General features: G+C 45.7%; 2 protein-coding genes and 1 pseudogene across 2 annotated transcripts; 1 reads left to right on the top strand and 2 right to left on the bottom strand.

Moving 5' to 3' along the window:
• Positions 1-334: 334 nt before the first annotated feature.
• Positions 335-9,335, bottom strand: LOC137305140 (uncharacterized; annotated as a pseudogene).
• LOC137304905 (histone H3-like) lies at positions 7,866-8,276 on the top strand. The gene has a single exon (XM_067973695.1). The coding sequence runs from the start codon at positions 7,866-7,868 to the stop codon at positions 8,274-8,276; it is 411 nt and encodes a 136-aa protein (XP_067829796.1).
• Positions 9,336-9,810: 475 nt separating the features above from the next.
• Positions 9,811-10,410, bottom strand: LOC137304982 (histone H1-like). Its single transcript, XM_067973756.1, has one exon. It carries the CDS (start codon positions 10,408-10,410, stop codon positions 9,811-9,813), a length of 600 nt encoding a protein of 199 aa, XP_067829857.1.
• Between the last annotated feature and the right edge of the window lie 4,037 nt (positions 10,411-14,447).

Raw genomic sequence — 14,447 nt, 5'->3', positions numbered from 1 at the left:
GTTGGTGGAGGAGGACTTTGCAGGGTGACATGTTTTGGTGGGAAACGACAGTTTGTTTTTTTTCCTCTCTGGTCACAAACCCGGTCAACTCTTCATAATTCCCCCCTCGGTCCGGCTGCCTTCCCAGACCTCCTGCCCTTCATTGTAACATCAATGGATAGTGTTTATCGTCTCTTTCGAGAAATATTGTTTCAATGAATCAATCCCGTAAAAAATCATGATTGACTTCAAAATTATAGTATCTTGCCTAAATTTTATAGCTTAGTTTAAAGCTAGAGATAAAGGTATTCACCAAAAAGTCCATGTAGACGCTATAAAGAATTGAGACGGCTAATTAAAATAACAACTTTTAATGACATTAATTGCAAAGCCCAAGTGTCCTGTACACCAGTTGAATCTGACGAACCAGCGTGTTTGCTAACTGTTGGCTACGAGTCAACCACCCATTTCTCAGCACCTTTTCTCCTTTAAATTCGTAACTGGTACAAATCCAATATTTTATCTGAAATGCAGACGTCCTTGAAAGAGATGGAAGGTTTAAGATGGCTTTTGAGAACAATCTCCGGAGTGTACGAAACAATCTGGATGAGCCTCTCTGGAAAGTGAGTTGAGTGGCTCTTAAAAGAGCCTTTGTGGTTTGTTTCAGTGAATTGTTTGTTTTAGGCGTAAACCTTGCTCGGGTGACCGGTTTTCTTCGGCAGCAGCACGGCCTGGATATTGGGCAGGACCCCGCCCTGGGCTATGGTGACCCCTCCCAGCAACTTGTTCAGCTCCTCGTCGTTGCGGATGGCGAGCTGCAGGTGGCGGGGGATGATCCTGGTCTTCTTGTTGTCGCGGGCCGCGTTGCCGGCCAGCTCCAGGATCTCGGCGGTCAGGTACTCGAGAACAGCAGCCAGGTAGACCGGAGCTCCGGCCCCGACCCGTTCGGCATAGTGACCTTTGCGTAGCAGCCGGTGAATGCGACCAACGGGGAACTGGAGACCGGCTCTGGATGAACGTGTCTTGGCTTTAGCTCGTCCTTTACCTCCAGTTTTACCACGACCAGACATCCTATCGTTTCGCACTCACAATGACAATAAGCCAACGCTACCGGTATCCTCCGCTTTTATACCTTTTCGAAGGATAGGCACGCAGTGGTTTTTCATTGGTTAATTCTGTTACTTTTGTTTCTAATTGGTCTTAATTACACGAGGACACGCTAAACATTCCAAATTCTTGATTCGGCGAATGGGAATCGTCGCATTGTCCATCCTTCATTAGCATATTATTGCAGCTCGATAGTGGGACAAAGTTTTTTTCTTTTTTTTAAACAAATCAAAAAACAAATAACAGTGTCAAATTATAATTTTATTGTGATGATCCAGGATGCACTCCAGCCATTGGAACACAAAGAAAAACTCCAGCCAGTGGGACAAACTTTGCTGTTTGGTTTCAAGCTGATCATGAAAACTATTTTGTTTCCTTCCATATTTCCTCATACCTCAGTCCTCACACAATATAGCTGAATCTTGTATCAGCCCTGGCTCAGTGGGGAGCACTCTCACCCCTGGTCAGAAGGTTGTGGGTTCATGTCCCACTCTAGAGACTTGAGCACATAATCTAGGCTGATGCTCCAGGGGTACGGTAGCATAGTGGTTATGTTACTGGGCTAGTAATCCAGAGGCCTGGACTAAAATCCAGAGTCACGAGTTCAAATCCCGCCACGGCAGCTGGTGAATTTAAATTCAATTAATTAATCAGTAATGATGGCCATGAAACTACCGGATTGTCGTAAAAACCCATCTGGTTCACTAATGTCCTTTAGGGAAGGAAGCCTGCCATCCTTACCCAGTCTGGCCTATATGTGACTCCAGACCCACAGCAATGTGGTTGATTCTTAATTGCCCTCTGAAATGGCCTAGCAAGCCACTCAGTTGTAAAATCTCGCTACGAAAAGTCATAAGAATAAAACCGGACGGACCACGAGGCACCGGACACGACAACGGCAAAACATCTGGGGACTTGTGCCAAAATTGGGAGAGCTGTCCCACAGACTAGTCAAGCAACAGCCTGACATCGCCATACTCACAGAATCATAGCTTTCAGCCAACGTCCCAGACTCTTCCATCACCATCCCTGGGTATGTCCTGACCCACCAGAGGTGGCGGTACAGTGGTATACAGTCAGGAGTCCTCAACATTGACTCTGGACCCCATGAAATCTCATGGCATCAGGTCAAACATGGGCAAGGCAACCTCCTGCTGATTACCACCTACCACCCTCCCTCAGCTGATGAATCAGTCCTCCTCCATGTTGAGCACCACTTGGATGGAAGCACTGAGGGTAGCAAGGGCACAGAATGTACTCTGGGTGGGGGACTTCAATGTCCATCACCAAGAGTGGCTCGGTAGCACCACTGCTGGCCGAGTCCTGAAGGACATATCCGCGAGACTGGGCCTGCGGCAGGTGGTGAGCGAACCAACACAAGGGAAAAACTTACTTGTCCTCACCAATCCACCTGTCGCAAATGCATCTGTCCATGACAGTATTGGTAGGAGTGACCACCGCACAGTCCTCGTGGAGATGAAGTCCCGTCTTCGCACTGAGGATACCATCCAACGTGTTGTGTGGCACTACCACCGTGCGAAATGGGATAGATTCAGAACAGATCTAGTAGCTCAAAACTGGGCATCCATGAGGCGCTGTGGGCCATCAGCAGCAGCAGAATTGTATTCCAGCACAATCTGTAACCTCATGCCCGGCATATTCCTCACTCTACCATTCCCAACAAGCCAGGGGATCAACCCTGGTTCAATGAGGAGTGTAGAAGAGCATGCCAGGAGCAGCACCAGGCGTACCTAAAAATGAGGTGCCAACCTGGTGAAGCTACAACTCAAGACTACATGCATGCTAAACAGCGGAAGCAACATGCTATAGACAGAGCTAAGCGATTCCACAACCAACGGATCAGATCAAAGCTCTGCAGTCCTGCCACATCCAGTCGTGAATGGTGGTGGACAATTAAACAACTAACGGGAGGAGGAGGCTCTGCAAACATCCCCATTCTCAATGATGGCGGAGTCCAGCATGTGAGTGCAAAAGACAAGGCTGAAGCGTTTGCAACCATCTTCAGCCAGAAGTGCCGAGTGGATAATCCATCAGCCTCCTCCCGATATCCCCACCATCACAGAAGCCAGTCTTCGGCCAATTCGATTCACTCCACGTGATATCAAGAAACGGCTGAGTGCACTGGATACAGCAAAGGCTATGGGCCCCGACAACATCCCGGCTGTAGTGCTGAAGACTTGTGCTCCAGAACTAGCTGCGCCTCTAGCCAAGTTGTTCCATTACAGCTACAACACTGGCATCCACTCGACAATGTGGAAAATTGCCCAGGTATGTCCTGTCCACAAAAAGCAGGACAAATCCAATCCGGCCAATTACCGCCCCATCAGTCTACTCTCAATCATCAGCAAAGTGATGGAAGGTGTCGTCGACAGTGCTATCAAGTGGCACTTACTCACCAACAACCTGCTCACCGATGCTCAGTTTGGGTTCCGCCAGGACCACTCGGCTCCAGACCTCATTACAGCCTTGGTCCAAACATGGACAAAAGAGCTGAATTCCAGAGGTGAGGTGAGAGTGACTGCCCTTGACATCAAGGCAGCATTTGACCGAGTGTGGCACCAAGGAGCCCTAGTAAAATTGAAGTCAATGGGAATCAGGGGGAAAACTCTCCAGTGGCTGGAGTCATACCTAGCACAAAGGAAGATGGTAGTGGTTGTTGGAGGCCAATCATCTCAGCCCCAGGACATTGCTGCAGGAGTTCCTCAGGGCAGTGTCCTAGGCCCAACCATCTTCAGCTGCTTCATCAATGACCTTCCCTCCATCATAAGGTCAGAAATGGGGATGTTCGCTGATGACTGCACAATGTTCAGTTCCATTCGCAACCCCTCAGATAATGAAGCAGTCCGAGCCTGCATGCAGCAAGACCTGGACAACATCCAGGCTTGGGCTCATAAGTGGCAAGTAACATTCGCGCCAGATAAGTGCCAGGCAATGACCATCTCCAACAAGAGAGAGTCTAACCACCTCCCCTTGACATTCAACGGCATTACCATTGCCGAATCCCCACCATCAACATCCTGGGGGTCACCATTGACCAGAAACTTAACTGGACCAGCCATATAAATACTGTGGCTACAAGAGCAGGTCAGAGGCTGGGTATTCTGTGGCGAGTGACTCACCTCCTGACTCCCCAAAGCCTTTCCACCATCTACAAGGCACAAGTCAGGAGTGTGATGGAATACTCTCCACTTGCCTGGATGAGTGCAGCTCCAATAACACTCAAGAAGCTCGACACCATCCAAGATAAAGCAGCCCGCTTGATTGGCACCCCATCCACCACCCTAAACATTCACTCCCTTCACCACCGGCGCACTGTGGCTGCAGTGTGCACCATCCACAGGATGCACTGCAGCAACTCGCCAAGGCTTCTTCGACAGCACCTCCCAAACCCGCGACCTCTACCACCTAGAAGGACAAGGGCAGCAGGCGCATGGGAACAACACCACCTGCACATTCCCCTCCAAGTCACACACCATCCCGACTTGGAAATATATCGCCGTTCCTTCATTGTCGCTGGGTCAAAATCCTGGAACTCCCTTCCGAACAGCACTGTGAGAGAACCTTCACCACACGGACTGCAGCGGTTCAAGAAGGCGGCTCACCACCACCTACTCGAGGGCAATTAGGGATGGGCAATAACTACATTAAAAGTTGCTATATAAATGCAAATTGTTGTTGCACATGATGTATGCACTGAAACACCAGGGAAGGGCCCTCCATTGGTTTGGTGCTTAGAAAGCTGAAGCGATCTACTTGAATATAAAAAGTGAGACGGAAAGGCTTCTTTGAGAGCAGCACAGACCCTCAAAGGAAATAACTGTACTCAGTATAAACTGTCTTTATCAATATTCAGTCTTGAAACCAACACTCGTCACACCACCTCATGCTCTAACTCATTAGCTTGTAGGACCTCAGAACTGAATCTCCTCACCTATTCCTGTCTCAATTTCCTTCTACAGACTGATAGGGTGGGATTTGCTGCTTCGGTACCCCTGATACACACTGAGGGGGTAATTGTAACTTTTGGTGATAGTGTAAAATGGGCCTTATCAGATCAGCCTCTCATTATACACCTCTCCATTTTACCTTTTACCTTTCCATTGACCATCGGCAAAAGTTAAAATTAGCCCCTAAGTGTAAATAACAGGAAATTCCGCACTCCCAGTCTTGGTCAGGAAATAACCAGATGGGAGTGTGAAATTTCCCTAAATGCACCCACAGTGTGCGCTCAGAATATTGAAGCAGAAAATCTGGGCCTCAACCCCTAAACTTGGTGTCACATAATCACCGCCTGACTTGTGTAATCTTTTCTCCGATATTCAACTTCTTTGGTTTCCTGCATTATGGATGTAGGCCTTTCATTGGGATTTTGAAAGTAATAAGAGGTGCAAAAAGGGACTATTAAAAAAAAAACTTGCAAGACAAATCAAAGCTAGTATATTAAGAGTAACGCTATAAAGGAATGTAGGATCATTAAAGATAGAAGCAGGCGAGATTAGAAAGGACAAAAAAAATGGCAGACTTGTTAAATGAACACTTTGTATTTCACAATGTAGTGGAGATGCCGGTGATGGACTGGGGTGGACAAATGTAAGGAGTCTTACAACACCAGGTTATAGTCCAACAGTTTGTGATTTTACAAATGACTCCTTACATTTCACAATGGAGGAAGAGGACAAAATACTATAGTGGCACAAGGGAACCTAAATAAACATCAAGGAGAAAGAACTTAATGGATTTAATATAAGTAAGAAAATAGTAATAACCAGGGCAAATCTCCAGGACCAGATGGTTTCCACCCCAGAGTAGTAAAAGAAATGCATTGTCTGAAAGGGTGCTGAATGCAGCTTCAACTGTGGCTTTCAAAAAGGAATTGGATAAATATTTGATGGAAAAAAATTTGAAGCGATACGGGGAAAGAGTGGGGGAATGGGACCAACTGGATTGCCGGCATGGGCTGAATGGCCTCCTTCTGTGCTGTAACGATTCTATGATTCTAGGTGAGGAACTTGCAGCTTCGTTAGTCAGAATTTTCCAAAGTTCTCTCAATTCAGGAATTGTGTCTTTGGATTGGAAAATTGCAAATGTCATTCTGCTATTTAAGAAGGGATGAATGTAAGGAATCTTACAACACCAGGTTATAGTCCAACAGTTTTATTTGAAAATCACAAGCTTTCGGAGATTATCTCCTTCGTCAGGTGAGTACAGACCTATCAGTTTAACATCAGTTCTGGGGAAGTTACTGCAATCTATCATGAGAGAGAGAGAGAGAGAGAGAGAGAGTGACTGAGCTGATCAAAGAGAGTCATGGATCTGTTCTAGAGCTATATATATATATATATATAAAACTTGGATGAAGGAATAGAGTTGTATATCCAAGTTTGCAGATAACGCTAAGTTAGGAGGCACAGTAAATTGTGTAGATGAAAGCAGGAAGTCACAATGGGAAGTAGACAGACTAAGAGGGAAAAACCATGACAAATGGAGTTCAATGTGGAAAACTTTGAGGTCATCCACTTTGGATCTGAGAAAGAAAAATTGCAATATTTTGTTAATGGTGGAAGACCATGGGCTGTAGAAGAGCAAGGAGATTTAGGAGTCCATGTACACAAACCATTAAAAGCTAGCGCACAGGTAGAAAAAGTAATTAAAAAAGGTTAATGGAATGTTGGGCCTTGATCTCAAGGGGGTTGGAATATAAAAGGTGAGGAAGTGATGCTTCAGTTGCAGACAGCCTTGATCAGACCCAGCATCTTCTCAAGGGCAACTAGAGGTGGGCAATAAATGCTGGCCTTACCAGCAGCACCCACATCCCCAGAATGAATTTTTAAAAAAAAATCTGTTGTACTGTGCTCAGTTTTGGGCACAAAACGTCAGGGTAGATATTAAAGAAGGTATAACACAGATTCACCAGTATTTTATTAAGTTTTAAAGGGATTTGATGGAGTAGATACAGAGAAACTATTTCCTCTAATGGGAGAATCCAGAACAAAGGGGCACAATCTTAAAATTAGAGCTAGGAGTGAAATCAGGAGGTGCTTTTTCACACAAAAGGGTAGTGGAAATCTAGAATTCCCTCCCCCAAAAGGCTGTTGAGGCTGGGGGTCAATTGAAATTTTCAAGACTGAGATTGATAGATTTTTGTTAGGTAGGGGTATCAAGGGATTATGGATCAAAGGCAAGTAAATAAAGTTGAGGGGCATGTTCTAATTGAATGGCAGAACAGGCTCGAGGGGCTGAATGGCCTCCTCCTGTTCCTGCGAGAGGAGTGAAAACGACTTCAATCAAGCTGAGGTATCCACAGGTCCAGGTTAGGCTCGGCCCGTGGGGGCGGTCGCTCGGACTGTCCGCCTCTCTTCCGCGGCATTCTCCGCGCCCGGGTGGCCCTGGAGAGGGAGCACGCGGCGTCTGCCGGTACGCTTGAGGCTTTCAGGGACCGGTGGGCACCGCAGGGGCTGGAGTGCATCCTGGATGGATATAATAAAATTTAAATTTGACACTTATTTTGGGTTTATTGGTTTTTTTGGACATGAACACACCCTAACCACCCCCCCCCCACTTCTTTAAAAAAAAGGGGGGGCCTAAAACACGAAAAAAAAGCGTTATTCCGAAAAAAAAAGTTGGAGTCCCTTAGCTCCAGAGTATCCAGCCAATAAGAATGAACCATAGGGACGGCTTATGCTATAAAAGTCTCAGCAGCGACAGTGCGAGTCCGCTGACGGTGAGGATTTTCCTCGTGTGCGGGTCGGAGTGAAGAAATGGCGAGGACCAAGCAAACTGCGCGCAAGTCCACCGGGGGGAAAGCTCCCCGCAAGCAGCTGGCCACCAAGGCCGCCCGCAAGAGCGCCCCAGCTACCGGCGGGGTGAAGAAGCCCCACCGCTACCGGCCCGGCACCGTGGCCCTGCGGGAGATCCGCCGCTACCAGAAGTCCACCGAGCTGCTGATCCGCAAACTGCCCTTCCAGCGCCTGGTCCGCGAGATCGCGCAGGACTTCAAGACCGACCTGCGCTTCCAGAGCTCGGCCGTCATGGCCCTGCAGGAGGCCAGCGAGGCTTACCTGGTCGGCCTCTTCGAGGACACCAACCTCTGCGCCATCCACGCCAAGCGGGTCACCATCATGCCCAAGGACATCCACCTGGCCCGGCGCATCCGCGGGGAGCGCGCCTAAAATTTTCTGCTGCAGTGTTTTTTTGTCTAAGCTGGTAAAAATAGCAAAAGGCTCTTTTAAGAGCCACTTAAATCTGTTAAAAATGCTGTGATTTTAAAATACGAAGTGGGCTAAAGGGCATTTCTTACAACACTGCAACTAAGCTTTAAAATTCCGCCAGTCGGTCTTGACTCCCGTCAACGAGCCACCCCGAAAAGGCTGCGGGTGCCGCTTTCAAGACGAGCAATTTTGCAAAATTTGATCCCCCCCCCCCAGCCTTTTTGGGGGAGGGAATTCCAGATTTACACTACCCTTTTCTGTGAAAAAGCACCTCCTGATTTCAATTTGATGAAGCTTTCACTCCTATTGGCACAATAACACAATTTTAAGATTGTGCCCCCTTGTTCTGTATTCTCCCATCAGAGGAAATTGTTTCTCTGTCTCTACCATATCAAATCCCTTTAAAAACCTAATGAAATTCTGGTGAAGATGCAACCTGGCGAATGGAACAGGTTCGAGAGGCTGAATTCTCCAAGTTCAAAAGCAGGACCAGCCGTCGTGCTCACATTCAGAAAACCTGTATCAAAGCTATTGCGAATAACCCGGGTTCAGCTCTTAAGAAAGTGAGTGAGTGGCTCTTAAAAGAGCCTTTGTGGTTTGTTTGAGTGACTTTTTCTTTCTTTTGTCGTTTTAGGCGTAAACCTTGCTCGGGTGACCGGTTTTCTTCGGCAACAAAACGGCCTGGATGTTGGGCAGGACCCCGCCCTGGGCTATGGTGACCCCTCCCAGCAACTTGTTCAGCTCCTCGTCGTTGCGGATGGCGAGCTGCAGGTGGCGGGGGATGATCCTGGTCTTCTTGTTGTCGCGGGCCGCGTTGCCGGCCAGCTCCAGGATCTCGGCGGTCAAGTACTCGAGAACAGCAGCCAGGTAGACCGGAGCTCCGGCCCCGACCCGGTCGGCATAGTGACCCTTGCGAAGCAGCCGGTGAATACGGCCAACGGGGAACTGGAGACCGGCTCTGGACGAACGGGTTTTGGATTTGGCGCGCCCTTTGCCTCCAGTTTTACCACGACCAGACATGCTCACCACAGACTTTCCAAACCTGTACCAGAAAAATGATCAACGCTGGTTTCAGCTGCTGCTTTTATACCTTTTCGGGGAATTGAAAAACAGCTTTATGATTGGCTAAACGTGCTAAAACGAATTGGACCAATGAGAAGTTGGGATCTGTGCACTGGCAGATTAGGGTTGAGATTTCCCATTATTCAAGTAACTTCTGTAAACTTTGTCAATGTTTCAATGTGTCAAATAAAACTCCCAGCACAGAAAATTGATACATTCCGCTTCACTTATTCAAATTAGATTTTTTTTTGGTCAGCAGGTTGTGGTCAAACTGTTTGATTTTAATGGAAATACAATTTTGGAGGTGTTAAGTGTACTTTACAGCATTGCTGTGAAAATTGCCCTCAAGTTCTTTAGCTCCTTTTATTAGAAATATGTGGGTGGCTCTGAAAAGAGCCTTTTGGGTTTAGATGGTTTGCCGCTCCTGTCCCGTCTACCTCCTCTTCGGGGCCCGACGCTTACGCCCCAGGGCCCCGGGTGCTGCGGGGCGCGTGGGTGTTTTTCTCGCCTTGGCCACTCTCCCCTTCCGGGGGCTCTTGGGCGCCGACCTCTTGGCGCGTTTGTTTGCAGCAAGTTTAGCCTCGGCCGCCGCTCTCTTCTTAGCCGGTTTCTTGGCTCGTCGTTTCCTCTTGGCGCCTCCTTTGGTCCCGTCCTCGACCTCCTCCTCCTCTTCCTCCTCCTGATTGAGGTTGAGGGAGGCCGAGGACGGGCCGGCGCCGGTCTCCACCGGGGAGCCCTTGTTGGCCAGGGTGCTGGCCGACTGGTTGGGCCGAACGCCGCTCTTCTCTACCTCGTAGCCGGGGGCCGAGATGGTTTTCTTCACGGCGCCCAGTTTGGCAGCCTGGCGCTCCTTGGTGGCGGCCACCGCCTCCAGGATCTGCTCGGCCACCGCGGCACCGCCTTTCTGCGGCCGATAAGCGGCCTTCTTCTTGGTGGCTAACGGGGGCACGGCCGGGGCTGGGGCGGCGGAAAGTGGAAAGGTGGGAACGGGAGGTGCGGGGACATCTGCTTTCGCAGGAACTGTATCAGCCATTACGCTCAATCAGCTACAAGACGCCACCTAAAGATGTGGCGGAGCCGCAGCGGCGACGTTTTATATAAAGGCAAAAAGCGGACGAGGTAGAGTCAGCCTGCCGCTCGACCACGCCCCCTGCTCCCTCTGCCCACCGGGCTTGTGTTTCTCTCTTTTAGAAAGTAGTTCTTAATTTCGCGCACATCACTTATCTTGAAATTATACATGTCTATCATTTCGAAGGCCAAAGTTCCTGTTGATGCCAAACAAATTAGACCCAAATTGAGCTAAATGCAAGTTTGGTAAATGACTGAGCAATCACACTGACCGCATAGTGTAGCCATTGATTTAAAATTGTACTCCTTTATTTGTCAGATTATAATAGAGACCTGTAACATTAAGCGTGTAATTGGCACTCTGCTGCAAAATTAAAATGGTTAACGTATATCTGGAATATTTTTCATTGGAATTGTGCACGTTTAGATGCCTTGCCTACTATTGGCACAAGAACACAATTCGGCCTCGTAATTCATAGCTTAATATTGAAATCAGAACAGTAGTGAACGGACATTACCGATTCAAAGGAAGATACAGGACTGTTAGTTCCAAATTGACGGTATGGAAACTGATATGAGATTTAGAAGCGCCTTGGGAGGTTTTACTACGTTAAAGGCGCTATATATGTTGTTGGTAGGGTAGGCTGGATGAACCAATTGTTTTTTGTCTAAAACATCACTCTGCACCATTAAGATGAATTCACCTTTATAGTATTGAAATCAGGACAGTTGGACAACGGCCGGTCTTCATTGCTCTATCCAAATATGCATCATTTTAGAACGTAATGTAATTATCCTTCCCCAATTTTGTAACTTTAAATATAACAACGTGCATTTATATAGCACCTTTAACGTAGTAAAACATCCCAAGGCGCTTCACAGGAGCGATTATCAAACAAATTTTCATATTGAGCCGCATAAGTTACATTGAGTCTACAGCACAGTAACAGGCGATTCGGCCCAACTGGTCTATGCCGGCGTTTATGCTCCACACGAGCCTCCTTCCTCCCTACTTCATTTATCAGCATATCCTTGTATTTCTTTTTCCTTCGTAAGAAGATGTTAGGACAGGTGACCAAAAGTTTGGTAAAAGAAGTAGGTTTTAAGGAGCGTCTTAAAGGAGGTAGAGAGGCGGAGAGGTTTGGGAAGAGAATTCCAGAGCTTAAGGCTCAGGTAGTGAAAGGCACGGCCGCCATTGGTGGAACGATTAAAATCGGGGGTGCACAAGAGGCCAGAATTGGAGGAGCGCAGAGATCTCGGAGGGTGGAGGGGGTTATAGAGATAGGGAGGCCATGGAAGGATTTGGAACTAGGGATGAGAATTTTAAAAATACATCAAAACGCTCAACTTTAAAAACATGTCTATTTCTTGGATAGAGCACTTTAGACCCTCAAAACATCTGTTTTGATGTTTTTTACAGATTGTGATGTGCTTAATAATATCATATCATCGAGAACAAAAAAACAAGTCTACGGTACTGAGGTGAGCCATATCGCTAAATACAACACTTGTTTCCAAACTTTGAAAATTTCCCACCTGTCATAGTTAATTAGAGCGAAATCTCCGCTTTCCCAATTAAATATTCATAAATGTCTTCTGTTTAGAACACTTAAGGTTAATTCTAATGTACAAAATCGTGCCTTCTGCTTCACACTGTTATTGTGAAACATTACTGATGTTGTGAGTTCCAACAATTAGCTAGCCATTATTATAATATTATCGGAAACTCAGATTGCGTCTTCACTTAATTTATGTTAGCAGAAAGGAATGTAAAATACATATGTTCTTTTAGCTGTTTCATGAGATATCCAATCACTTCCTTGGGCATATTATATTGATCTATTCATTCTCTTTAACAATATTTTAAAAAATTCTATATTGTGATCCTTCTTGTAATGTTTGGTGAACTGCTACGCCACTTAAATCATCCGCCTAATTTAACAATATAAATTCTACCTAATGTTCTAGCATCGGTGTATTTTGCATTACATTTCTCTGTGTTAAATATCACCCACAGTTCATTTGACCAATTGTTTTCTCCGTATATTTCTGTGCCCCTTTCTTCTGAATATCCTAATATCCCACATAACTCAGAATCGTTGTTGCATTTGGCGATTTACCGCAGCCGTAGCTGTCCTATTAGAATTAGCACCATACTCCTTTGTTTCTTACTTTCGAGAAATGAGAAACTCGCTTAAAGTGACAGCCGTTTCCAAATCTGGATTAGTTCGAATTTAATGTTCCCCCGCACCCCCCATTGGATTTAAATAATTGAAACTATAACTGACAGCACCAATAAGCTCATTGAAGACTATAAACATGACCAGTTTTGTCAAAATTTCGCTAACAGAAACGAAATTACATTCAATTGACAAAAAAAGTCTAAACGCTTTGTAACACTGAGGGAAACAGCGGCAAGAGTCGAATACTAATATGGCCACGTAAGTATCTTGAAAATTGAGCCAGCGGAATAAACTAAGAACGCGAATTCTGTTATAAAAGCTTTGGGCACTCAGTCAAATACTCACGCAACAAGAATGCTACATTTTCAGCCCCGTTTTTTTTCTTGAAGTCTGGTCTATAACTTGGGATAACCCAAGTGGATATCAAAGTACTCCAGGAACCAGGAACATCTCAGGCTATCAAGACCTATGTGTTGAAGTGCATCACTTGATGTGGATTTACACCTGCCCCATGTATAATATGCCTGGAAGATGTAGCCCTAAGATTTATTACAATGCACGTCCAGGTATTTTATAATGTGCCAAATTCTTTCCTTAAGATCAACCGTCTGTTGATCTGTTTTATTCTGATAAAGTCTAATGAAGAAACCCATAGCTAAAATTGTGCTTCCATTGACTTCAATGGAGGGTAGAATCCGGCACGGTGTAAAACCAACGTTACACCTGATCCTGTCAGTTTCCCGGCGGGCGGGTTAGGTTAAAATTACCCCCTATAGTGATGGTTTTCCATATATGTCAAACACCTGGATGACTCACAGGACCCCATTGAATCAAGAACCTGCAGGTGATTATTAGTAAGGAAGATAAGAGAAGGAAAATACATTATTGTCATATGTCAAGTTCCAGTAATAAGATAGAGCCAGGATGACTAGAAACATGTTTGGCTGCAGTAGATATTCATCGACATCTTATGTGCTTGAGCAACTGTCTTGTGTTCTCTGCAACACCTCGCTACAATATCTTCACAACTATTGAAGTAAGAAGAGGGAACTTCACCTGTTGGATTCGGTACTGTAATATTATGCGCTTGACAACGAACTTTCTTCCATATTTACCTCTTCATCTGGTTTCGTCTGTCAGATACTTGCACCAGTAGGTGAGAGCTGAATGCTGAAAGATGCAATTGGACCGTAGATAAAGATATCACCACTACTCTAAGTAGCACAGCCGGAGACCTGTATTAAAATAATATACGATGGCCTATTGATTGAAAAGTTTGTGTAATTAATAACTAAAGTTTGTATTTACAACGAAAATGGCTTACACCAATTCTGAACAAGAAATTCAATTTCAAGTTTCCTTCCCCCTTCAAAAAGAGTTCATATAGAAGAGTATTTTAAACGAAGTTTTAAAAATGTTGGCATTTTATGAGTACCCTGTATTTTATCACGAAAATAAGAAACGCAAATTCATTTCAAAATAGTGCATCCCATTCTTGGGATCAAAAACCCCAACGCAGACATTTATTAAACCAAGCGATCCCATTGGCTTAATTTGTGTGTCCCAATTTTTGGATGACCTGTGTTATTGTGGCCAGATTTATGAAGGTATTTAAAAGCAACGTAAACTGTAAGATAACGTTTTCTTTCGGAAACTTTTACTTTTAAGAACTCTGCTTTGGACCAAACTTTTCCTTTTCAAAAAGCCTCAAAATTGCTGATTCATTTCAAAAAAGGAAGGGATAAAACCCAATAAGACTAGGTTGATTTTGCTTCGCGTTTGGAAATTCTGTCGCTTTTAACTGACCGTTTGTGCAAAA

The sequence above is a fragment of the Heptranchias perlo genome, chromosome 39, assembly GCF_035084215.1.
Source record: "Heptranchias perlo isolate sHepPer1 chromosome 39, sHepPer1.hap1, whole genome shotgun sequence".
Classification (NCBI taxonomy): domain Eukaryota; kingdom Metazoa; phylum Chordata; class Chondrichthyes; order Hexanchiformes; family Hexanchidae; genus Heptranchias; species Heptranchias perlo.
Note: the sequence above shows the minus strand (reverse complement) of the source record. Positions and strands in the feature narration are given on the sequence as shown.

Excerpts from the sequence above, each read along its gene's own strand:
- LOC137304905 (XM_067973695.1), top strand. The coding sequence starts at position 7,866 with ATGGCGAGGACCAAGCAAACTGCGCGCAAGTCCACCGGGGGGAAAGCT.
- LOC137304982 (XM_067973756.1), bottom strand. The coding sequence starts at position 10,410 with ATGGCTGATACAGTTCCTGCGAAAGCAGATGTCCCCGCACCTCCCGTT.